Source organism: Aristolochia californica, unplaced genomic scaffold (genome assembly GCF_029961685.1).
Source record: "Aristolochia californica isolate CCGP_79_NKW_82.1479 unplaced genomic scaffold, dmAriCali1.0.hap1 SCAF_7, whole genome shotgun sequence".
Classification (NCBI taxonomy): domain Eukaryota; kingdom Viridiplantae; phylum Streptophyta; class Magnoliopsida; order Piperales; family Aristolochiaceae; genus Aristolochia; species Aristolochia californica.
The window spans coordinates 38,229,274-38,253,798 of NW_027182268.1; the positions used below are offsets into that span (position 1 = coordinate 38,229,274).

Sequence of the window (24,525 nt, forward strand, 5' to 3'; positions counted from 1 at the left end):
CATCAAAACTGCGAAGAATTCTGAAGCAAATCGTCACTGTCAGCTGTGCTGCTGGTACCTAACAGAGACGGTGACGTGTAGAGCGACGAACAATCTCTTCCACCGGGACGCTCTTTCAGTAACAGTAGACGCTGATATAGACGAATACGGCATCAACAAGTCAATTGCAGGAGTTTTGCAGGGAGACCGAAACGTTGAAACGACAGTCGAAATGCCGGTTGGCCATTCGGAGATGTCGTTTCATGTCTTAGCTATCTTTTCTTAAATCGCTTTAATTGGAGTGTTCCTTGACGCGTGGAACTGGATGATATACAGTGGGCACTGTGTTTTCTGTCCTAATTAATGAGCAGGAATCTTTTCTTCCTTAGCGGCGTGTAATTTTGTCTTCTTTGTCGACTGTGATGCCAACGGAACAGCGATGGTTGCCGTTCTCTGAGCGCTCCACGCCTCCATCCAGAACGAGTTTTACTCTCCCCCGATCTGTTCTGTTAAATGAGAGCTTTGAGTTTTCATTACCTGACCAGTATTTCGTTAGGAATTCATCGCTGTCATCCTTGAATTTCTCTTCATCAAGTCTCCACGCGACTGGAAACAAATTCAATAATTCATCCCTGTCTGGGCTCGGAAAGCTGACACGCCATGTTTGTAAGTGATTAAATACCAGAAACAAAACATCAGACTGTGATCGGTTTCTACTTTCAATCTCGATGCCAGTTTCCTCGGACGGTCATGAGTAGAGCTTTCCGACCCTCCAAACATCTGTCACAAATAAATAGGATATGATGAGATGTAACTTGTGACAATAAAACTGCTTCATCTGAAGATAAACTGTACTAGAAATTAAGAAAGATATCACTTCAGATATTTATCCGGAGAGAGAGAGAAGAGGTTCAATAAGAAACCATTGTTATAAAAACACCGATCCAATGAAGCTTAGTATTCTAGCTGTTCCTCACTCCAATTATATTATAAGATGGGTGGAGGATCCCCCAACCTCCTCGCCAGCTTGATCTGCTCACCAACTTGGAAATATGTTCAGGTTCGATTGAATAGAGTTCAATTGGCATAAGTAGAACATTTATGATATCACCCAAAAAATTTGTTTTTTTTTTTAAAATACACCGATTCTTGAAAAAAAAGGTGAAGACTGGAGCTCCTACCCCTCCCCTCCACCTTTTAGCAAATGGGGGAGGACCATACTTCCCTTTCAGATTGAGGGAAAGGCTATGGTCTCCTCCCATCACAAAAAACAGAGATGGGCATGATTCCATCCATCTCCCTTTCCCTTTTTCGGTGTCATTAGGAGATAGAGTCGCCTCTTCTTCTATTATCAGTGACAAAGATTGTAGTTGAATGAGAGGTTGCGGAACAATCACGCCTTCCCCCATTCCTGAGTTGCATGTGGAGAATTCGATGGGGTTGCAGTTAGATGTTTCGTTGTTGGATCAACAAATTTGGCTTCGTCAATTAGGTTTTTCTTTTTTTTTTATCATCCTACACTTTTGTATAATTTTTAATCCAAAGAAGGGACCATGTTTTATTAAACATATAAAAAACATATGAAATAACAAGTTTTACCCTTGTAAATAATCATATTTTATATTACATAGTTTTTTTATCTTTTACAGCTGATGGAAAAGCCGTTGGTAAACAACCTCAATCATGCCTCCTCAGTTAATCATTAATCAAATCCGAATCTGCTTTTCAAATCCGCCCAACCAATGGGGAGCGCCTTCAAAATCTAGAGTTCCCGCAATGACTGTATTACCCTCGCCACCTCAGGCCTTGTATGTTTTTTAAGTTTTCAACATGAACATTAGAACCTGTGAACAGCGGGGAGACATCATAATAGAATTATTTGGCAGGAAGAGTCAAGATGATCACGATTACTATGCTTAGGACGAAACGTGTCGATTGATGACTGGCGGGGAACAAAATAAAGAGGATCAGAGGTAGTTTCGTAATTTTTACTGAAGTCGAGGCATCTTCGTGACTTTCCTCGCTAAGAAAGACTTAAATACAGGAATCTCTTGCAGGGAGATACGTGTCAGGTTAAGAAGACGACCGGCGAAAGCGACGTCCAAGCACATTTATAAGTATTATGTTATCGGTTTATTATTTTTATCATTCCGAAGGGGACCTCGTGGGTTGCGCACTGCCCCCGCCACTCAGTGACCCAGCCTCGCCTCTTAAATGACGCTGAAACGTGTTTCTTGGCTTAATTAACGGCTCGATCTCTTCCACCGCACCTGCTGCGCTGGATATTTTGGATATTTTAGAATCCGTCGGAAGACCTCCTGGACTTTGCTCACGTGGGAAAAAAAATGTAGCTGGCTGGCGTTACCTTCTACAACGAGTCTCAACTCTCAAGCCGTTGAATTGGCGGCTAGAAGTCCGGAGCCGAGCTGGGCGGTGGGTGGTTTTGTGCAGTGGCTAAATGACACGTGGTTTGACGGAAAAGCGAAGGGTAAAGTGATGAAAGCTTTTTCTCTCTCTTAGCCAGGATGCGTGTGTCATCTACTCATGCACGAAACACGTGTCGTCACCTCCGCGTCCGTTACATGCTTTTATCCCATCATCGCAATAGCCTGCTCTTCGGCCTCCCTCTCTCCTCTCTTTATGCTGCTGTCGGTCTGTTTTGTCCTAACAACTCTTTCTCTCTCCCGGGGACAGCTGCTGCTTTTAGTGAATGCAAGGCCTTTAGGGTTTGACAAATGGAACGAGATTCTCCTCTAGACGACGAAGAAGATCCCGGATCCACACACGAACCCCACGCACCTCCACCGCCGGCACATCACAGCCACTCTCCACTCCTCCAGCTCCCCGTGGTGAGGTCTGATTCTGGCGCTTCGACGTCTCTTTTCGGATCTGACGACAGCCGGAGCACTACCAGTTCCGGAGACATGTCGAGCAGTAGCGGCGAGATTCCGCCAGCCTTCGTCGCCGACTCGGTGTTACCCAAGGTAGTGGCACGGCCAACTGGAGCAACCGGAGGGGATGATGGAGGAGGGGGAAGTGCTGGTGGTGGGGTCCTGTGTCAAAATAGATGCGTTGGGAGGCGGAGGGCCGTCTCATGGGGCTCCGCGTCTCTGCTCGGGAGACGGAGAGAGATGGAAGACGCCCTGGCCGTCGTCCCTGGGTTTATGTCGCCAACTTGCGAGGCTTTCGGTGGATGTACAGCGCCGGGCTCTAGAACCTCCGCCGAGATCTCGCCCGTGCATTTCTTCGGTGTTTATGACGGCCATGGTGGTTCCCAGGTATTTCCCTTGTTCTTTCTATCACTCCTCTTCCTCTTCTTTAATTTTTTCTTTTTTTTTTAAAAAAAATTCGCGTGAAATGAATGCGTAGATTTTCTTTTTCCATAATTTGACTTTTGAATTATGAGCGCCTCGTTTTTATCATCGTTACTAGAAAATTAAGAAACGGAATAAAAAAATTAAGAAAACATGCGCAACACATGAACACAATACAGATGCCCCTCTCCACAAAGGAGTTTTCCTTCTTATCTGCAACAGCAAACGCAACGCAACTTCGGTAGAGCTTTTTTTGTTTTTCCCCCTCGTAGTTTATCTTATTTTTTCCTTCTTTAATCCGTTCCGATGGCTTCTCCCGTTTCCCTCTAGTCCTTCAATAAAAAAAACGCTGTTTCATTTTCTCGCTAAAATATTACAAGAATTTCGGGGCAGTCGAGAGTTCCGACAGTTGAAGAGACCACAACCACAAGTCGTCTTCCGCGGCCCAAGTTTTAACATTGAGGGTCAACTTTTGCTGTCCGTCTGCATCGGGAGGCAATGGAGGAGTCCACGATTTCCCCTCTCTAAAAGTCTTTCCTCCTTTCCTCGTCTGTCAGGCTGTCCTCGATTCAATTCTTTTGCCATTCTAGCAGTAACAACGCTTCGGACATTTCGATGCAATTCCACGTTACCGATAGATGTGAACTCAAATTAACACAAGTAATGAGATGATTTAAATTTTTATCCTCGATCACTGATAGGGCTAATTTTTCAGAAAAAAAGGAGCATGTAAAAATTTCCAAGCCGATTGAACATGTGAAATCTTGGAGATTGTAAGGGGATGATAAATTGGTAATCATATCGTAAACTAAAGATTACAGTATCCTTTTGTAATCAAAATTCTCAATTTTAGGGATATTAATTTTTTTATATGTACGCAAGAAAGTACACGAACAAAACTTCTAGAAATATGCCATCTTGAATTAAAGTACCCTTTAGATCCTCCCGCTAACCCTTGAATGATTTTCATTTCTTGTAAAATCTTTTGGGAAGTTGGGGCTACAGAAATAGTATGTTCCTTATCATCATTTGATCAAGACTCATTTAGTCAATGTTTTCTCAATTCTGGAGCAAGTTTCTGGGGGGTTTCCCTACTTCTATTCATCACAAATTGGGGAAAACAGCACTTCAAGAGAAGCAAAGATGGATTTGAAGAACTGTTTTGTGAGTTACGGAGGCAAAAAAGCCAGAGGTTGTCTCTATTGCTACTGATAAAAGTGAACTATGATGAAACCCCGAAGAAGAGACCTTCCATGAACCTTGAAGACTAATACAAGGGATGGGCTACCTCTTGCCTTTTTTTACCCCCTGTGATATGGTACAGATGCTGATGTCCAACCTTGGGTTTTCCGCCTAAAACCGTCTGCCCCAAAAAGGCAGCATTGATCCATTGTGATCTGATCCAATCTCCCCTGCTAAAAACCTCATTATCTTGATGGAATAGAAACCGCTCTTGATTATATCACTTGCTCTAGCAAACTCTTTGAAATTAGGCTAAATTTCTTGCAGTAAGCTAAATACATCGATTAACTATTCATGAGAAAGAAGGTTCTGGCCTTTTCTTTTTCTCTTTGGGCAAGACAGTCATAAAAATCTGGCACTGCGTACGGATTCACTTTCAGAAGCCTCTACTCAAGTTGGAATTCATGTAGGAATCCAGAAGAAGCTTCACTAGAATATTTTATTGATTAGCCATGAATCAAAATTTGCTACAGTTTGGTTCGAAGAATCTTTGGTGGTGGCTTGATTACATATGGAAGTCCACACTCAGGTTGTGGAGATAACGGATGATTTTCGACTAAAAGATGTAGTTTAGAGGTCATCCAGATATTTTTAGGGGCTACCCTCACAATTTCCAGCCTTTGGAAAGGATTTCAGAGGGTGTTATTTGTGTTTTTTTGTTCTGTCTAGGGATAAAAGAAAAATAGGTTTGTGACTCGTGACTATTAATTCCATGATAATTTCGAGTATTGCTCGTAAATTTTTTTATTGTAGCAAGAACTTGGTCCGAGATTGCAAGGTTAAGAACTTTTTTTAAATAAATAATTTGCTCAGAAACGTTGTGTAGAGACAAATATTGACAAAACTACTAATTCTCGAATGACTCGGTGGATGATTTTGTTTTCAAGTTCGTAATCCTTTTAATGCAATTCTCTTGATTTTCTTCGTAAAAGGCATATCAAATCTTCACTCTTTGTGGGATTAATGTCTGAAAACATTCTTTTCTGACGACTGCATTTGGATTGTTTGCAACGGTAGGAAAAGTGCCGATAGACTAGCTCTCGTGTGTAGAAAAAATTATTCTAAATGTTGGCTTGAAACTTTGCATATCAGTGGGATAGGATAATATTTTACCTAATGATGACTTCTTTGATAGGTCTGTAAGAGAGTGATTATTTCCGTGGTTACTCTTTATGTCTTTAACCTATAACTTTCTCTCAAACAACAACTGAAACAGTCGCGACCACCGGCTGCTTGCCAACTGGTCGCCGTCTCCCCCCTTGTCCCGGCATGGAGTAATTACATGGTGGAACTCGAACGCCTTCAGTTGGCGTCTAGTTCTCACAGAAAACAGTAACAGTTCGAAGTCGGACTTTTATGACATAAACCTTTTAGCAGGTAGGGTTAGCGGGTTTGGACATTTGCTAATGGAGAACAACGCCTCTCGTGAAGCCTGGTAAACTATGTTAAATGACAAGATCCAATGTTTTGTACGCTTAAGACAACAGTACCGGTCAAATTATATTATATTATTTTATTCTTTTCTTCTGTGACGATTCCATTAAACCAGAGAAGTAAACTGTAACAGTTAGACGAAAGTTGATGTCGGGCGTAAATGTAAGGAATAAAATAATTAGAAAGTGTGAACATCAGAACTGACTCTTGGCAGGCAAACCGGAATTCACTGGCACACGTAAATAATGAAAATTTTCTTGAATTTAGAATTCGTGGTATGGGTTTGCAGAGTTTTCACTTCACCGGGATTTCTATAGAACCGCATTACCTTATCTCGAGTTGTTATGGTAGAGGAAAATATTACAGAAAGAAGACACAAATTCGTAAGGTAATGCGTGTGGCTTTAGAATTTATTATTTACTTCCAATAGACAAAGTGAATATGACATTATGGCTAGTAATTGCAGTATAAAACTCGTCTGGCTGATTCAATTATGGTTTAGTTGACACAGGACAACTCTCCACTGGACCAGTGAGATGACACATTCTACCACATTCTACCATGTTGTGGTCACCGTCATCTCTTTTTTTATATGCCTTAAAACCTGACCAAAATGTTTGAGACGTTTTCTGAAATTGAAATATGCATATCTGGATAAGCTCCTTTGATGCCTAGAGCTTAAGTGGTGCCTTCGGTGTGAATTCGGACTTTATATGAATAATTGGGGTTATGAAGATTTTAAAAGGCGTATCTTATAAAGTAATTTTTTTTTAATGTTGAGTACGAGAAAGTTTTAGTACTGTAGTGGGAAGAACACTTCGGTAACATCTTTTAGTTTGCTCTTTCATTCAACGAGATCGATCTTTGCTTCTCTTGCTACTCCTTAAAATTTAAACATCTACGGCTTTTATCTTCATGCTCTCACTTGTTTGACAATGTACTCTAGGTTGCTAGATTTTGTGCAGAGCGGATGCACGAAGTGGTTGCTGGAGAGTGGGACAAGGGAGGTGATGAAGGAGGATGGTGCAGAAGGTGGGAGGAAGCATTCTTCAATGGGTTCGGGAGGGTGGATAATGATGTCGCAGGAGAGTCTATTGCTCCAGACATGGTAGGCTCCACTGCTGTGACCGTGGTAGTGTCAAGCTGTCAGATCATTGCTTCCAACTGTGGTGACTCAAGGGCTGTACTCTGTCGAGGCTCCCAAACTATTCCATTAACCATTGATCACAAGGTCCTGGTGTTCAAATTTGCACATCTATTGTTATTACCAGCATTTTGTTTTAGGACTCTTTCCTTTTTCTGTAGGGATAATTGTGTTGCTCCAACTCTAGTTTATCTCTCCTTCTTTTTGTTATTTTCATGTTTGATTTTCTGCTCTCTCATGTTCCGTTGTGTTACTGCTAGAGTCCCATTTAACAAGGCAGAGTCATTTGTTAGAAATTATTCATTGGTGTTAATACCTGAGTAACTCGTTTTTTAACTCCTAAAGCTTGTTAACCTGTTTGAAGAAGGAATCATATCCCATAAAAAAAACATATTAGAAAGTTGATTTCTGCAACATTTATAGTCTTCCTTAGAATTCCTTCCCTGTGGCTTCAGCAAAAATGATATTGTTATGAAGCAAGTAATTATTCCTGTGCAAGAAGTTGGAGCAGCTTTTTGGTAGAATTTTATTTTATTTTGTTTTGTCTGGATTTGGAATTAGATGGAAATCTTTTCAAGATTGAACTTTTATCCAGTAGGACCTGTAGGAATTCTTGTTCAAAGAAAGGGTGTTGGTGTCACATCTAGAGGAAGGATAAGTAGCAAGCAATTAACCAAAATAATTGGCTCATGGCTAGGAAGACTTAACCAAAATGATTTTCTTACATATTTTTTTCTATTTTTCCTTGAAAATCTTGCAAAAAATTGCTCTATGATCATCTTATAATTTTATTGCAAAGGTGCAATCACGGCTGTTGTTATCTTTCCTTCTTGTCTGTATCCTACAGGAAGTATTCTGTAGAAGTACCTTTAAAACATTTCCTTTTTACTGTAATGAGTTTTTCATACTTAGGGTATGTTTGTGCTAGGGAATCATAGGGAAAAATGACTAGTTAAAATTTTTCTGTTTGATCAAAATTTTCTTGTATTTATGGTATTTTTTGGGATTGAGAAAATTTGTCTCTTGATTCTTCTTGCAATTCAAAATGTCAAGTGAATAGGAGAATGAGTTTCCTATTACTCCAATAGGAAATTATATGAAAACTAAGCAAAGAAACATTAAAGTGATCTTGGACCACTCAACTTCTACCTCCATCTAGTATTTTATTATTTATAAAATCTTTCATTTTGTTTCAAGTGTAGACATAAGTGCCACAATTAATTTTTATGTTTTTCCTATGGTAACACAAATGCAAGAAAGCCGGTCAATGGGAATCTTATCCAATAAGAATTTTTTTCAATTGAAATGTTTGTCAAAGAAAAAATTATTTTCCTGCATTTTGTTTTCTGTGTGCGCACGAACGGACCCTTAGTATGATGAATGAAGTAAAAAATGCATGTGTATTCCTGACTACACAGCTTTGTAATTGTTGAATGCTTTCAACGTCCATACTAAGCATGCTTAGGAAAAATTAACAAAACAGAAAATACATTGCTATCATAGAGGGAGCAATTGAGAAAAGTCTGAAATATCCCCATATTACTCATGTGTTTTAGAGCCCAGTACTCTTATCTGGATGGAATTGTTATGTCTAACAATTTTGTTTCAATCAGGACTATAAGATAAGTTTCACCTTCTATGGTGCTTGTCCATTTTTTGGACTTGGTAAATCCTAACTAGACTTTGTCAAGTTGTGCTTGTTCTAACTATAATCAGCGGCTTTCTCAGTTTTCTACCTTTTTACTCTTCGTTCTTCCTATTTTTTTTATTATAAGGATTGAATGTTAAGGTTTCACTAATATTATAATTACTTCTGGCTTAATGTGACCACTGCTGCAAGCTTTCAATTCTGGTGAAGCTGGAGAGATCTTATACATTATAGCCTCATCATAATTTGACAGTTTTGTTCCTAAATGCTGATGATTGAACATAATATGTATTTATCTTGTCGTAGATACGCTCTTAATTGTGTCGGCATGAAATGGTAACTTATAAAACTAAAGCGGGGGTCCTATTTTGCGAACATTTTAGAAAAACTGGTTATTTTATCAACGTTCCCAGAGAAATAGTCGCTTTGATGTTCCTGGTTAAGTAGTCATTTTGTGCACACTATACTAGTTGTTGGTGGCAAGACAAATGAGGCCAATGACAAGTGTGGTGTATTAGTTGTCGCTTTTAAAGATACTCAGACCACTTTTGGGGGAGAAAATATTTTTACAAGGATTTCTAGCAGTTCCAAAAATCTAATTACATTGAATTTCCTGCTTTCTTGTTGTCTCTGATTATTATGTGGATAACCATACCTGGTGCACTCATTAAGTTAAAAATTGAAGTTTTGTTTTTCTTTACTGTTATCTTACACAAATCTTTGGAGCCATCAAATGGGCTTTAATTACATATCAGGTTGCATATTAATTTTGTTTTGGTTGTTCGTACAGCCTGATAGAGAAGGTGAGCTGGCAAGGATTGAGGAAAATGGTGGGAGAGTCATAAATTGGAATGGTCCTAGGGTGCTTGGCGTTCTTGCCATGTCCAGAGCGATAGGTATTTCTCAACCATGACCAATCATTTTTTTCCCTTTTTGGAAAGCAATTTTTGTCTTCTGACATATTATTTTATTTGTCAACTATATCAATACCTTATTCACCAAATTTAGTATAGTATTGTGTTGGATGGAGATTTTGTTTAAATTAATTTTGAATTTAACAATTGTTATGTTTAGTAAGTGAATGAATGGGAAAGTTGTTATCAAAGTTCTATTAAAAAATTGATTCTCTTATGGTAATTTATTTGGTAAATATCACTTGCCACATATGCACTGCTAGGTAGAGGCATGTAGGGGTGGCAACTAGCCAAGCCAAGCTCAAACTGGTGGTAGGTTTGGGCTCAGCTCACACCATGACAATAGGGAGAAGGACAAGAGGTAAGAAGGTTGAAGGAGAGGGGGAAGGGTGCGACCCTACCCTTTCTCTGTAGCAGAAGGACTAGTGTCTCTGCCCTATCCAAAGAACGAAAGAATTTATGAAAAAAAAGAGAGGAAGAAGAGAGAAAAAGAAAGCAGGAGGAAGAAGAGGAGAAGAAGACGGGAGGAAGAAAGGAGAAACGTAAGTCGTTTAAAAGGTAGGAGGAGAAGTAAAGAGAGATGAGGATAACTGTGGACTTGGGGCTGAATGGATGTTTTTGCCCTATCCCAGTAACGAGAGATGCCTTTCTGTGCAGCATTCATCATTTTGGTAAAGAAAGATACAGTTTTCTTAAATCGCATTTATTCTGAATGATAGCAAGGGGGAGTTATGAGTGGGAACATATTTGAATGGCAAAAATTTTGTGTGCTCTTAATGCAAACTGATTTTCAAACGACTATTTTTTATTCTTTTATTCTTTTTTTTTAATATTTTCTCCTTCTTGGTTTATTTCCAAGGAGAGAGGAGAAATAGCATTTGGTGATTCTTATTTTTCCCTTTAATACTAAGATATTATGAGCTGGCTCGACGAGCCTCAAGCCGAGCTACATAAAACTTGAGCTCACTCAATGAAGTAAGTGCGCCTTTTTTAAGGCTCAAGTGAGGTTCGAGCTTAAACCAAGCTGTTCATGAGCCACTCACATATTGGTTCAGCTTGATGCCACTTCTTGAGGTATGAGTTTGGCTTAAAGTGACATGGTGCCCTTAGTGCTGAGTGAATTTATCATTGTTTCAATAGTAAATACTTTCTTCACTATGACAGTCAGCCACAGTTATTGAACTTCTTTTATTTAGGGTTCTTTCTCTCTCTCTCTCTCTTTAAATGGTGACGTTAAATTTATTTTGAATTCTTTAGGTGGTAAAGAAGTTGTAGAGTATTTGCCAGTTTTTATTGAAGAAAAATAGATAAAAGAGCTCTAGAAACAGCTCAGTAACTATATTGTGATTGAATCAGTTGCATGTGTTTATGTTGTGACAACTCTTTTCAATTCCTCATAATATATTCACCCATCTTTTAGTGCGAATATTGATTGAGCCTTTAGCTAAATGTTCACAGTAGAGGTTTCTTATTGTGAGATTTTCATTTCAAATCTCACAGGTTTGGTATCTCTGGCAAGTGTCTCAGGCTTTTGGTAACTTGGGCATTGTTTTATCAATATTTATAAGAAACATCTCATTAGCATCATATTTTTAAGATCTTATTGGTCCTCTGGATAGTTCAGACAGGAATGGTTGTCAAACGCCTAGTCAATACAACCCAAAAGACCAGTCTGTTAAGTGCGGAAAGCCAAGTACCTAACCCATAAGTGGTGGACGGAACCACCTAACTCTGACACCCACTGTTCCCATTCCCTACCGCTTCCGCCGGGATTCGAACGTGGAACGTGGTGCCCAGCTCTGATACCATGTTAAGAGATTTTTGAAGAAATTTTCCTTAAGTGTGCTTTTCTTGGTTATGCTATACCTCAAAAGGGTTATGTTTGTTATGATCCACATGCTCGTTGTATACGTATTTCTCGAAATGTGGTTTTCTTTGAAAATCAATATTTCTTTTCATCTCATGTTGAGCTGTCATCTGCATCTTTATCTCTTTTGCCTAGCTTTGATGATTCTCCGCCAATTGTGGAAAGGTTCAAACCTGGTTTTGTGTATGGAAGACATAGTAGACATGAGTCTGGTTCCACTTCCTCTGTGCCCCCTCATGATCTTGTCCTGGCGCTTGCTCTTACTCCTGCTCCAGCTTCCACCACTTTTCGCCGGTCTACTCGCCCTTCTCGGCCTCCTCGTTGGTATGGTTTCTCCTTCACTGTCTCTCCTGTGGCTTCCTTATCCTCTATTTCCATTCCCACTTGTTACAAACAGGCCATGGAACATGAGTGGTGGCAGCATGCAATGCAAATAGAACTTCGAGCTCTTGAGGAGAATCACACTTGGGATATTGTTCTTTGCCCCCTACAATTAAGCCTCTCGAGAGTGAATGGGTTTTCTCAGTAAAACTTCGCTCTGATGGCTCTTTGGATCGGTACAAAGCTCACCTAGTAGCTCTAGGCAACAAACATGAATATGGGATAGATCATGAAGATACATTTGCTCCTATTGCCAAAATGACCACGGTTCGAATTATCTTAGCTATTGCTGCTTCCCAGTCGTGGCAACTACATCAGATGGATGTGAAGAACGCCTTTCTTCACGGTGACCTTTAAGAAAAGATCTGCATGAAGCTTCCCTGTGGTATGACTACTTCTTCTCCTCATGATGTCTGTAAGCTAAGGCGTTCTCTATATGGACTTAAGCAAGCTCCTCGGGCTTGGTTTGAGAAGTTTCGCAGTACGCTTCTTACCTTCAGGTTTACACAAAGCCAAGTACCTAACCCATCAGTGGTGGACGGAACCACCCAGGTGGATGAAACCACCTAGCTCTGACAATGGCAACTAGTAAACAGGGGACAGTGAAGTAAAAGAAAGATAAAAGAGAAATAAGAAATCAACTATGGAAGATTGGGAGAAGAGGAAGAATAACAAATGAAGTGAGAATACGGAAATGAAAGAGGGAAAAAAGAAGAAGAAAAATAAAACCTTCTCTTATTTGCACTTTTTCTCTCTTCACTTATTCTGGCTCTTCTTCTCTCCAAATCTTCTGTTTCTGGATTCTTTTTTTCTGTCTCGTCTCCTTGTTTTCTCAAAACTTTCTGTTACTGATTTCTTTTTCTTTTTCTCTTTCTTTTACTCTGGTAATTAAAGGAAATCTATCATGCATCTTTCTTTTCTTTTGCAATCTGTCAGCCCTTTTTCCCCAGAGAGATTTGAACACAAGAACTTGTTTCAAATTTACTGCTCCCTGTTTTTACATCCCTTGTAATATCATAAAAAAATGCCTCCATTGTCTGTTATTTAACTCTTAACTACAGAGAAAATTACTAAAATACCCTTATTAATATCACTAGCAGTTGTATGTGGCACTCTTTGAAACAGCTCAACTGGAGATTTTATGCTCTGATGTCTTCGCATACCAAATAGATTTTTCCATGAACTTGCATCCACACCTAGCTGAACTATTGAGGTTCTGTATATTATTTAAGGTTGCAGCTGGTGTTTGTTCTAGGCTTGTGCATCTTAAGTTGGATTATCGGTGTAGAGGCAGGTTTACGGTTTAGGGTTCAAGTTAAATGTACATCTTCAAGCGAGAGAAGTTATGCAGTTCAGAGACAACTACTTTAACTTGGGTTATTTAATGGCTGCTACAAAATTGTGCAGGCCATCCGTTCTAAGAAACCATTTAAAATAAAAAATAAAAATGTATCAGGATGCAACTATTCACTTTCCCTTTTTCTGGTTTTCTTATTCATACTGCCTAAAGTTTATCTACTGAACAAACTTCTGTCAAGCCCCATCTCCAGCCTGGTGCAAACAGCTCAACTGGAGATTTTGTGCTGATGTCTTCGCATACCTAATAGCTTTTTCCATGAACTTGCATCCACACCTTGCTGAACTATCAAGGCTCTGTATATTATTTAAGGTTGCAGCTGGTGATTGTTCTAGGCTTGTGCATCACAAGTTGGATTATCAGTGTAGAGGCAGGTTTAGGGTTTAGGGTTCAAGTTAAATGTACTTCGAGTGAGAGAAGATATGCTGTACAAAGGTGTGTTTATTAAAACATTTGAGTTCCTTGTTGGTAGAAAAGGATCCCTACATCGCTTATGAACTCGCAGGCAAAGAGGTTATTTTTTCAGGCCGACGTTTACAAGACTGATTAGATGAAGGTGGATTGTTGCCCAAATAAGATGTCTGCTTTGCATTTTGGAAACTGCCTTTGAGGCTGCATAGGAACTTTTGTTACAGGTGCTAAGGAAGATAGTTGATGCTCCAGCCTGTTACATGCTGATTATGGGAGAAGCTAGACAGAATTATAGTGAATTTTTAAGAATAATTCTGCAGCATGAAGAGATTAGAAATGCAACTGCCTGCTATCCATGGCAATAAATTTGTCTGTAATTTGGTAATTGTGAACCTATCTGGCATACGTGTGGACTTATCTTTTGACCTTCCGAGATTCAAATCAGGCTACTGAGCAGACCTTCCTCTTCATATAGTGGTAGTAGTTTTGGCATTATTGCTGAGATCTCCTTAGGAAGCACATATATTGACAAAACAAAATAGAGATGGGTGGTTTATGGAGAAGATCCTCTTACAGAGCACAATGTTGAGTTACGGAATCTAAAATCTCTTTCGACGTCGAGAATGATTTATGTGTCCAGGTAGATTAGAGGTTGGGCTTGCTTCTCCCTCACCTTTTTTGCATTCTGGGGCCCTTAATATAACTGAGTACCCTTTCTTCCTCCTCCGAAGGATGGAGGTGGGGTACACAGTGAAAGAAGTATCAAAGTGTGATCCTCTTTATCTTTTCCAGCAAACTTTTGATTATTCTGTTGAATAATCTTCTCATCTGCTTGTTGCTCTAATCATATATTGTTGCATGAAATATGCTTATCCATGCAGTAAATTTCCTTTTGAAATTGTAGTAGATCTGCATACCCTTTTCTCGTCTTCTTGTAGCACTGGATGAAATATGCATCTATTTGTTATGGTAGATGGCTTGAGGTATGCTTGTCCTTCATTTATATGCTGGAGTTGTCCACTATCTTAATAAAGGAAGCAGCTGTATAGGAAAGCTCGATACCCTTGAACAAAATTAGGAAATTTGTGCCATTTGACTCTCTACATATGCTTCTGGGAGAGCTGCTTTAATTGCTCCAATCAATATATGTGACTTCAGCGGATTTTACTAATTGTTAAAGAACGTTGTATATGCTCTCCGTAAAATTGTTTCATGTATTCAGAGGCCCTTAGTCTACTTACCATTTTCAGGTGATCATTATCTTAGGCCTTGGATTATTCCAGTGCCCGAAACCACCTTTACGGCAAGGACCGAAGAAGATGAGTGTTTGATTGTGGCAACTGATGGGTTGTGGGACGTGATGTCCAGCGAGGAAGTGGGAGAAGTGACTCGGCAGATGTTAAGGCGGCACCGTCGGCTTGCTTTTATGGAGAACAAACCTTTACCAGCCCAAGCTGTTGCAGAGCGTCTTGTGGAACTTGCTTACCACAAGAATAGCTCTGACAACATCTCTGTCATTGTGGTTGATCTTAAGGCCAAGAGAAAACGTCTTCATCAGAGGCAATGAGTGAATACTGCCGCCTCCGGAAACAAAAGATAGAGCAAAGGAGGAAAAATAATTATTTCTTTGAAAAATTTATTCTCTCTTTCATTTTGAACCTTGATTCCTTTCAAAATCTGGAGATCGCAAGCGGTGAATGGGACTGGGTCATTGGACCTTTTTCGTTTCTTTTTTTTTAAACAAGTTTCAAAAGTATTTTGTTTACAAAAATTCATTTTTTTTTTTTTTTTCTTCTACCCTGTACATAGCATCATTTCTTCTTTTCTTATCTTTGCTTGTTTTTGTTGCAAACCTTGTAATTGGTTCTAGGCCTCCAGGACCAGATTTAGTGGCCTAACCTTCCAGAATTGTATATAATTCTTCCTTTTCTATTATAGTGGTTGATAAAAATCACCTGAAGAAGTCTAATCCTGCGGTTTTAAGTTTAGATATCTTATTGGAAAGTAGGAAGGAAAACGTCACATTCGCTAATAATTATTAGTCTTTCGTACATAATGCATAAATTGGAAGTTCCAAGAAAATTTCAAGCTTGTAAAATGGTCTGAAACAAAAAAAATACAAATATTATTAATATAAATAATTAAATAATATATTTTATCTATTAAATCAATTTACTTTTATTTATATAATATTTATTTATTTTTCTCTCTTGATCGTTATCTTCTCTTCTCAACTTTCTATGTGCGACATTTTTTTTCACTCCTCTCTCCATTTTTCTCTCATAATATTGATTTCTTTATTTCTTAATTCCCCTTATGTTTATCTTTTCTTAGATAATACGACATTTATTTTCTTATACATGGTAGAATCTTAAAAACTCAACGACAGGTTCTCTTTCGATAGAGTTGTCATTCCGGAGCGCCTCAGAGACCGCCCCTCTTACAGACGGAATGGTGTTCAACTTGACTACAGTGGAGTTCTCTGGAAAATTTAGCTGGCGTTCCAATTTACTTTTTTCAATGGATAACGAGTTCGGTTGATCCCCCTTACTATATTTTCTAATCTACCTCGCCATGGAGTGGAATTTGAATCTCGTATTCGTCTTTCTTTCAAAACTCAATCTACAGGAAGAGAATTGTCTCCGGTGTCCAGCCAACTGGGTCGGTACAACTTGGGATTATTTTGGTGCCATTAAAAATCGGGTGTCGCTTCAGGTACTTTACAACTTCTCTTATTTTAGTCTGCACAAAATGCGACTATGGTAGGACAACTTACGTTTTCCTTTCATGATAGCCTCTGTTAATTATTCGTCATTTCTAACAGCTTATATATGTAGAAAGTGGCGTTTTATTTAACTTATTTGTAGGTGAGAGTTAAAAATGACACGTTAGTAAGTTTTCTATGTTAAGTTTGCTTCGAAGTTAATGTCTTATTTTATAGGCTAAAAAAGATTAAGTTCCTATTTTAGGTTAGTTTCTAAGTTAAATTCTTACTTTTGACAAGTTAAAGTCTGTTTGCGTTGGAACTATTTTCTGTTTCTTAATGTTTAAACGTTGTAGTAAAGAAATAATCTGTTTAAACATTGTAGTTGATATTTTACTGATGAATGGTCTATATAAAGAGGTCTACTAGTCAATGAAAAACTAGATTTGTCATCTCTTCTTCTCTCTGTTTGCATGATTCTCTAGTATTTTTCCTAATTGTGTTTAACTAATTTACAGTAGCAGGAAATGTATCAGAGTTCCTTGGAGATAATGCTCATGTTTCCATGGATTATGGTTCTCTAAAACAGATAGGGTGTTTAGGTTGGTGGTTGGAAGGTTCAGCACCCTAACTTCATAAGCAATTACTTGATCTCTTATAAAAAATTAAGGGCCTATCTGACCTCTATATACTTGTTGATCCACATTGACCTAGAAAACTGCCTTAGCAATTTGTAGAATTGAGATTCTATGCATAATCCCTTGTTGATGGGTAACAACTCCAAATAAAATCTTAGGTATTAAAAAGGCTGCATGAATGCAGTAGATCTATCTTGATATGTTTCTTCTGATGCAAGTTCTTTATCTTTTTTCAAGATTTTCAGATTGTGAGATTCTGATTTTGAGATTCTTATTGCCAAGATGTGGCATTAGAATTCTTTTTTACCATTGTAGTCTCTAGCATTTATATCATGATGTAATGCCATTTTTATTGACAGTTTGACAATTTCCAGGATTCTTACGAAACATTGTTCTTTGTCATAGCGGTGGGCCTTTAATTTTTTTATATCATTTTCTTGAGACGCCCTTTGACTCATTGGTGGACAATATATAGCATCTTCTCTTGATATTCTTTTATTCTTTTTACATGTTGTACTAATTTACTGAAAAGAGGGAATTGGGCCTTTTGCTCAATGACTGCATGGAGGTTTTCTAGTGTGAGGTCTTGGATTCAAGTCTTGTGAAAATTGTAAACCGAGAAGTGGTAAGAAAGAAATTGAGAGAGAGAGACGTGAAAACCAGTCTCCTTGGGGGTCGTGCTTGACCTGCGGCCTCTTTATTTAAGTGAGTTCGAGTCATTTTACAAATATACCCTTCTACACTTAAAACACCTCAACTCCTTATATCTCCCATAATACATATCCAAATTACATAAAAGTAAAACTAGAGATTCAACTAAAGTTGCAGCATAAGATGTATAGAATGTAAGAATCACAATAAATGTAGAAAGACCAAAATACCCTTCTGCTTATTTCTAAACACTGTCCCCTCAAATTCCTTGGGGGTCGTTGCAAAAAATTTCAGATTCTTATTTACTTAGGGCCTTGGTAAATACATCCCCAATTTGCTTGCCGGATCATACGTACGGAGTAACCACTTCCTTCTTCATTATAAAATCTTGAATGTAGTGACAATCTACTTCAATGTGTTTAGTCTTCTCATGGTTACAGGATTCCCACAATAAAAATAGTTGCCTGGTTGTCAGATCATTACTTGGATCCACTCTAGGAAGGAATTTCAGCATCTTGGTGGGATCTCTCTTTTCGTTGCAATTGGCAGGCCATTGCTCAGATGTCTGCATGTCTTGTGCGCCGTATGAGATTGGCAACCTCCGACCCATGACATCCTCAAGTTCAATTTTAATGGAAGCATTCTTGGCAAAACCTTTCTTGCCGGCTTTGGAGGAGTCATTCGAGATTTTGTTGGCTCTATTCTCATCTCATATTCTGGGCCATCGGGGACTGCTGACTCCACTTCTACTGAGCTCATGGTGCTTCTCCAAGGACTCATCGTTTTTCATGATCACCTCTTTGGGCCCCTTATCATTTGAAGGCGACTCCAAAGTGGTGATAAATTGGTGCTCCTTCCCCGAGCCCCCTTGGTGCCATTGGCTAACCTTTCATAACATCAAGGATATTTCCTCCATTTTTTCTTGTTTTTGGTTCCATATACCGAGATTAGCAAACTTTGTGGCTGATTTTCTTGTAAAGCAAGGAGTCTCCATCCAATCTCTAGTTGTAAATGGAATGCTCCTTGGCTGATTGTTTCTTCTTCTCCTTCTTCTTTTTCAGAGACAAGAGAGATTTACAAACCCTTCTCCCTTATTTATGATTAATACAATTCTAAAATATCTTTTATTTCTCATAAAGCCTAAGAGTCTATTTTCTAAAAGAAATAGCTTTTTCTAGGAAATAAATAAAGCCTAATTAACTCAGACTAATATCTTCCAACATACACTTTGTGGAGAGAATTTGAAAAGATAATAAAGTAAATATCTTGCTATGTGAATATCTGTTCCAGTCATATATAGGTCAATCTCCAATTCCTATCTGGATGTGAGTTGACTATTTAGTGAGACTGATTGTGATGTACCACTGTTTTCCTTGTTCATCCCAGCTCCCTGAGGACAATATTTTGAAAATATTTAGTTAAACTCTGTTTGCATGTGCCATGAAATTGATGGACTTCTGCCAAAAGAAAGCACCTGATGGACCTTTTGTTACTTGTATTTCATTCTTTGTCCAGTGATTGATGTTTTTTTAAACTTCTCCAAATGGTGGATTTTTCTCCAATTCCTATCTGGATGTGAGTTGTCTATTTAGTGGGACTGATTGTGATGTACCACTGTTTTCCTTGTTCATCCCAGCTCCCTGAGGACAATATTTTGAAAATATTTAGTTAAACTCTGTTTGCATGTGCCATGAAATTGATGGACTTATGCCAAAAGAAAGCACCTGATAGACCTTTTGTTACTTGTATTTCATTCTTTGTCCAGTGATTGATGTTTTTTTAAAATTCTCCAAATGGTGGATTTTTCAGGTAATTGCAAACAAGATTAAACGCTGCAAGACTGACTTGTTTTCTGGTTTGGTATTCCTCTCTCTCTCTCCCTCTCTCTCTCTCCCCTTCTTTTTCTGTCCTTTGCTATATAGGTTGAAATTTGACCATCCAGAGCGGCCTGAATGTGACAACCTTCTTTCAATTTACCCGTTAGCTACTGGAAGGACACAGGAGGTTCTGAATTTACATATTAGTCATCTAATTTCGTTGAGGCTTAGTGGTAGCTCTTATATTCTTTTTTTGTGTATATGTTACTGTGGAAAGATTTGTCTGTCCATATGTATGTTATTGAAGACATCATTGAGGACTTTTCCGACTTGCTTTGACTCGGCTGACCCAACTAGGACCAGACTGACTAGGATTTCTGGGTGACTGATTAAGTTCCTGAGTATGAGTAAAAAAATCATGGTTTTTTAAATCGGTTACCTGGAAATCTGAGTTAGGTTGGGTCACCCTAGTGTAAGGCAGGACTCAGGCCATTTCACACGATTGGGCAGGGGACAGAAAATTGGCTGAAACAGAAGGGGCGATCCCTCCCCCCCAACAATCTGACTTAGTAGTTTCTTAAAGCGAGTTGACTTGCTGGGTCAGAAAATCATAGGTATAAAAAGAGAAAGAGGTTTCTTGAATTAGTACATGCCCCACTTACCAGAATAAGGAATGGAAAGTACAGAAATGGGAAATGCAGTACAAAAAATTGCAGGAGATCTTTGTTTAAGAAACAGACAAGAAATGTTTGAGAATGTTAGATGAAATGTTAAGAGAAGAGGAAGAAACTATTCAGCAACTTGTGGGAAATGGACATAAAAACCAATAAGAACAATGTTATGAGTACTGCAACAAGTTTATAAGAAGAAATGATAAATGATATGGTTTTATTTAAGATAATTATTATATAAAATTAAAAATAATCCATTAGTATAATAGATTGTACTTAATTAAGTTATTCTGAAAAATCAGTTTATTTGAACTGAACACTTTAAATTTTTTATTTTTAAGCTGTTTAAAATGAGTAAAAATATAGCTTTATATGGTTTTTTTAGTTTTTGAAATAATGATTATTTTAATTAAGAAGTTCTAAATTTAGTAAATATATGATTTTAATGGTGATTTCTATGAATTCTCTCAAAGAATGATGATTTCTATGAAGTTCTAAATAAGCTCTGAATGAAATTTTTGTAATTGTTTCAAGTCATGCCAAAAATAAAGTTTCCTGTAAGTTTATGAAATGTTTCTAAAGCATCTGCTTCAAGTTTTCAAAAAGTTTGTCATAAATTGTAGGAAAGACTTCATTTCAGTTTCCGAAAGAGGTTTCTATTTTAATGGGTTTTCTGACCCATGAAGAGTTTCCTGTAACTATGGTTCATGCAAATTTTATTTCCTCTTAAGTATAAATTACTTCACTTCTGGGTCTGTTTAATACCACAGGGTTTGAGGCTTTAAACGTCTTTTTCTGACACATAGCTGCTGTCTTTTTTTACTTATTTTTTCTCTAAACTGTTGGAAGGTCTGTTCTAGATGCTCATTGCCTGACTACATGCTATTTGTTTACTGCTGTCATGTCTGGCATTGATCTTATCTAGTGTACCAGTCAGTCTCAAAAAGCTTAGATCTGAAATCCAAGATTCAGCTGCTTCTGCTCTGATAATTTCACCGAATAATTCAATTGCCATTGTCAATTATTGGTTTAGCTTGTTATATGCTCAATTGTTTTCTTTAGAGCTCTACAATAAGAGCGTAATTGTGTTTGACAGCAGGATGACCGCACATTTGCAACGTGATGCTATCTTAGAGTATTTTGTATAGATAATCATAGATTGTTGTTAAAATTAATTCCCGAAGAGTGCTTCCTCCAATTGATAGTCCTGTTGAAAAGGAATTCCAGGAACAATCAATGAAGTGTGATTTGAATGCCTTGACGGTCGCACAATTGACAAAAAAATAATTGATTTGGAAAGACTTAAAACACCCTTATCTATGAAAATGATGACAAAAAAGAATTAATTTGGAACTTTATCTTCATTGAATGCTATTCTCTTCATGTTTGAATTTTTTGCGTGCTACTATTTATGGTGAGATGGAATTGGCTTGCTAGCAATATTGCTCCCATAATTATTGTAACTTTTGAGTGACAAAATTAGGTGTTAGATCATCTTGTCTCTGTGTCTGGATCTGCTAGTTGTGCTGCCACTCTGCCAATTTTTGTGGGGTTAGTCCTTTGGAGGGTTATCACTGACACCTTCTCTATCTACAGAAAGCTGCAGCCTTACTATGTGTGCAGTGCTTCTAATGGTTTGGCTATGGTTACTACACAAGCCCCTGGTTGGATGAGGAGGAATCCTATTGGTTTGGCCTCTAGGATGTGCCCTTTCATTGTCTTAGAAAGTTTTGTTTTCATGTAAATTTGCTACCTTCTAGTGAAGTTGTGAGCCTCAAAATTTGTGTTTTTAATATCTCTTTTTAATAATGTTGAAGAGGTGGATCTGTTGACCACAATGCAGTTGGTGTAGAATAATCCCACATTGATCCAGGATTAGAAAATTCTTGTGCTTATCACTTGGAACAAGATCTAACTTCAACTACTCTATTTAGGATAGACCTAGACTTCAATATAGTATCAGAGTGGTTGATCTTCTAAGCAAAGTTGTTTACATGTAGGAATCATAAAGAGGGCCTACAAGTGAGCAAGAGAGTTAAAATAATCCTACATGGGATGGACATGGACCCAACTTTAATAGTTGAAGTTCTAATGAAGATGTTAGAAAGCTGTTTTACATCATTTACCTGTGTAAAGAGGAACAAGTGATTGGTGCAAGTTGGAGGTTATATATGGGTCTCCTGAGGTGTAAACATCTTCCCAGACAGTATATCTTTGTAGATCATTTGGTTGATGTTTAGTGGGAAAGTTTTTTAGTACAGTTTTGTAGGTCAGCTTCCAGCCAGTTTGCTTGAACTAACTTGCTCTGTGTCAGGTTATGCTGTATATGGTTAGCAAAATCTACCAAAATTTTTGAAAGGGTGTCTATTTAAGAGGTGTTTCTGTTTCTCTGGGAATATAAAAAATTCAGCTTCAGTGATTAGGATTTACATATAGGTTGTAGGGTGGTTGTGATGTTGTGTATTTCTCTATTTTGGCCCTGAAGAGCTGCTGACAGATCCTGGTTCTAGTAGGAATCTTAGATCTGCTATGTTTGTTAGGATTAAGATTCACTCATCAGATCATTTAATTACCAGGCAGATTACCTGATTCCTCACTGTTATTGGAATTAGGTGTCCTATATTTTAATATATATGTAATTAATAAAAGCTATCTGTTTCGAGGTCATGGTCCTGAGTTTGATTCCTGATGCTTAAAAGATTATTGGAGCTCCAGAAAAAGTTCTGAGAATGATGTGCGTTGGCAGCTATATGCCCATGAGTCGAACAGAGCCTACTTTGATGGCTTAGATCAGCTGCTCTTAGTCACACATTTGATGGAAGAGTTTGTCTCACCTCCTTCCCTTCATGACCTATCTTGTGGTGTTGGCAATTGCTATGATAGATGTTTGCTCACCATCCATTCAATCTGTTCTTCAAGTGTGTTTTCTGATTGTATCAGCATCTTAAGATGGATGGCTAGGTGGGTCTAATAGTTTCTTCATTTATTTTTCCTTTATACTTAACATGTGGCTTTTGTTGGTCAACCTGTTCATGGTTTATGTTTGATGCTGTCTATTCTGCGTACAATAATTTGAAGTTTGGTGTGGAAGCTTCATTTCAGAGGCTAGCAATGGTTTTCATCATTTTGTTGAGTCACTAAACAATGTAGTATTATGGACTTTTCCTTTTCTGTGGATATTTTCTTGTGCATCTCTATTCTGCTTTATTTCTAATGATTGACTTCCTCATTTGCAGGTTCCCTACGAGGAAATCACATCCGATGCACCGTATTTGTATAAAGTTCTTCTGGAAGGCGCTCAAAAAAGCGGCCAGTATAGCGGATGCTACTCTCGATAATGTCTACCAGGCCATGGGATTCTTTCGAAGAGGTAGAGAATTTATGCTGTGAAAGGGTTCCAGAAGAAAAAAAGCAACCTTAAAATTAACTTTTGGATGATCCTATTTAAAACCCAATTGGTTTATTATTGAGATCAGTACCCCAATGGAGGTAACGGTTTATTCCCAGAGAAGGTTCTGTTAGGTATTAATTCTTTCGCGTGAAAGCAACATCGCCCATATTCTTTATAATTCTTTTCCGCTCTTTGCTTGTCCATCTCATTTTGTTAGTTTAATTTATCAGTTTGTGCCATATTGTGAAGGATTCTTTCTGCTCTTTTCTGTAGGATTAGCTCATGTCGGTTTTAGCAAGTGGGATGTCTCGGTTCTTCGGAAAGACAGACAGTCCTATCTGCTGGAGGCATAGTAGCAACCGAGATACCTGTATCGAGCCAAATCCCCCTAGACTCCTGTATCATTGATGGATTAGTGCAGGTTATTTATGTAAGCAGCCAACGGGTTGAAATTGTACCATGCGACGCGGCGGTTTATTGAAGCGTCACAAAGAACAATCAAAAAGAAAGATTCAGGTTCATGTATCGATAACTGGTATTCATTATATATATATATATATATTCCAGACATTAAAAGCAGGCTTTATCGTCCAGGTTGGGATTCTTATCTGCATGTGACAGCGATCTAAAGTAAGAATCCCTGAGTGAGGAAAATAATATATATTCGGATCCACTCCTTTAAACGGAGTGGATGAATGCAAGGCAAAACAACAAAACGTAGGAGCTCCATTGCAGCCCCTTCAGTGGTTGGTAGCAGAGAATAAAGAATAACTCAATTTAAGGGGTAATCCTGTCCCGGGACATTTGGTTCATTCACTTTGCGAAAAGATCTGACTAGGACTATTCTGTCTCTTGCACATATCAAAGATCCCTGAGCCTCCATTTTCGGCTCTCTACAGAGGCAGAGTTTGCAGTGTGGGCGTATCTATTCCTACTCCAAAGCATATCGAGTGTTCTGATGT

The 24,525-nt window shown here is 38.3% G+C and overlaps 2 protein-coding genes across 5 annotated transcripts; both read left to right on the top strand.

Annotated features, from left to right (window-relative positions):
• The first annotated feature begins 2,614 nt into the window (after positions 1 to 2,614).
• On the top strand, positions 2,615 to 15,625 carry LOC137936393 (probable protein phosphatase 2C 6). Its single transcript, XM_068781031.1, has 4 exons — positions 2,615 to 3,257; positions 6,916 to 7,200; positions 9,552 to 9,657; positions 14,942 to 15,625. Exons 1-4 carry the CDS (start codon positions 2,715 to 2,717, stop codon positions 15,256 to 15,258), a joined length of 1,251 nt encoding a protein of 416 aa, XP_068637132.1. The 5' UTR covers positions 2,615 to 2,714; the 3' UTR covers positions 15,259 to 15,625.
• Positions 15,626 to 16,060: 435 nt separating this feature from the next.
• Positions 16,061 to 24,074, top strand: LOC137937842 (uncharacterized). 4 transcript variants are annotated; one of them, XM_068783025.1, is made up of 5 exons: positions 16,061 to 16,222; positions 16,320 to 16,396; positions 16,432 to 16,453; positions 23,409 to 23,542; positions 23,837 to 24,074. In XM_068783025.1, exons 1-5 carry the CDS (start codon positions 16,143 to 16,145, stop codon positions 23,914 to 23,916), a joined length of 393 nt encoding a protein of 130 aa, XP_068639126.1. In that variant the 5' UTR covers positions 16,061 to 16,142; the 3' UTR covers positions 23,917 to 24,074. The 4 variants fall into 4 exon arrangements, 2 of the variants coding, with proteins under 2 accessions (XP_068639126.1, XP_068639127.1); XR_011109668.1 differs by lacking the exons at positions 16,061 to 16,222; positions 16,432 to 16,453 and adding an exon at positions 19,494 to 19,544 and having other exon boundaries at positions 16,229 to 16,406; positions 23,409 to 23,694; XM_068783026.1 differs by lacking the exons at positions 16,061 to 16,222; positions 16,432 to 16,453 and adding an exon at positions 19,494 to 19,544 and having other exon boundaries at positions 16,229 to 16,406.
• The last annotated feature ends 451 nt before the right edge of the window (positions 24,075 to 24,525 follow it).

Bases quoted from the DNA above. Each gene is read 5' to 3' on its own strand.
- LOC137936393 (XM_068781031.1), top strand. From the start codon at position 2,715: ATGGAACGAGATTCTCCTCTAGACGACGAAGAAGATCCCGGATCCACA. The intron at 3,258-6,915 runs GTATTTCCCTTG...AATGTACTCTAG, and splicing joins ACGGCCATGGTGGTTCCCAG to GTTGCTAGATTTTGTGCAGA. The intron at 9,658-14,941 runs GTATTTCTCAAC...TACCATTTTCAG, and splicing joins TGCCATGTCCAGAGCGATAG to GTGATCATTATCTTAGGCCT.
- LOC137937842 (XM_068783025.1), top strand. From the start codon at position 16,143: ATGGTGTTCAACTTGACTACAGTGGAGTTCTCTGGAAAATTTAGCTGG. The intron at 16,223-16,319 runs GTTCGGTTGATC...CTCAATCTACAG, and splicing joins CTTTTTTCAATGGATAACGA to GAAGAGAATTGTCTCCGGTG. The intron at 16,454-23,408 runs GTAGGACAACTT...CCTCATTTGCAG, and splicing joins CTGCACAAAATGCGACTATG to GTTCCCTACGAGGAAATCAC.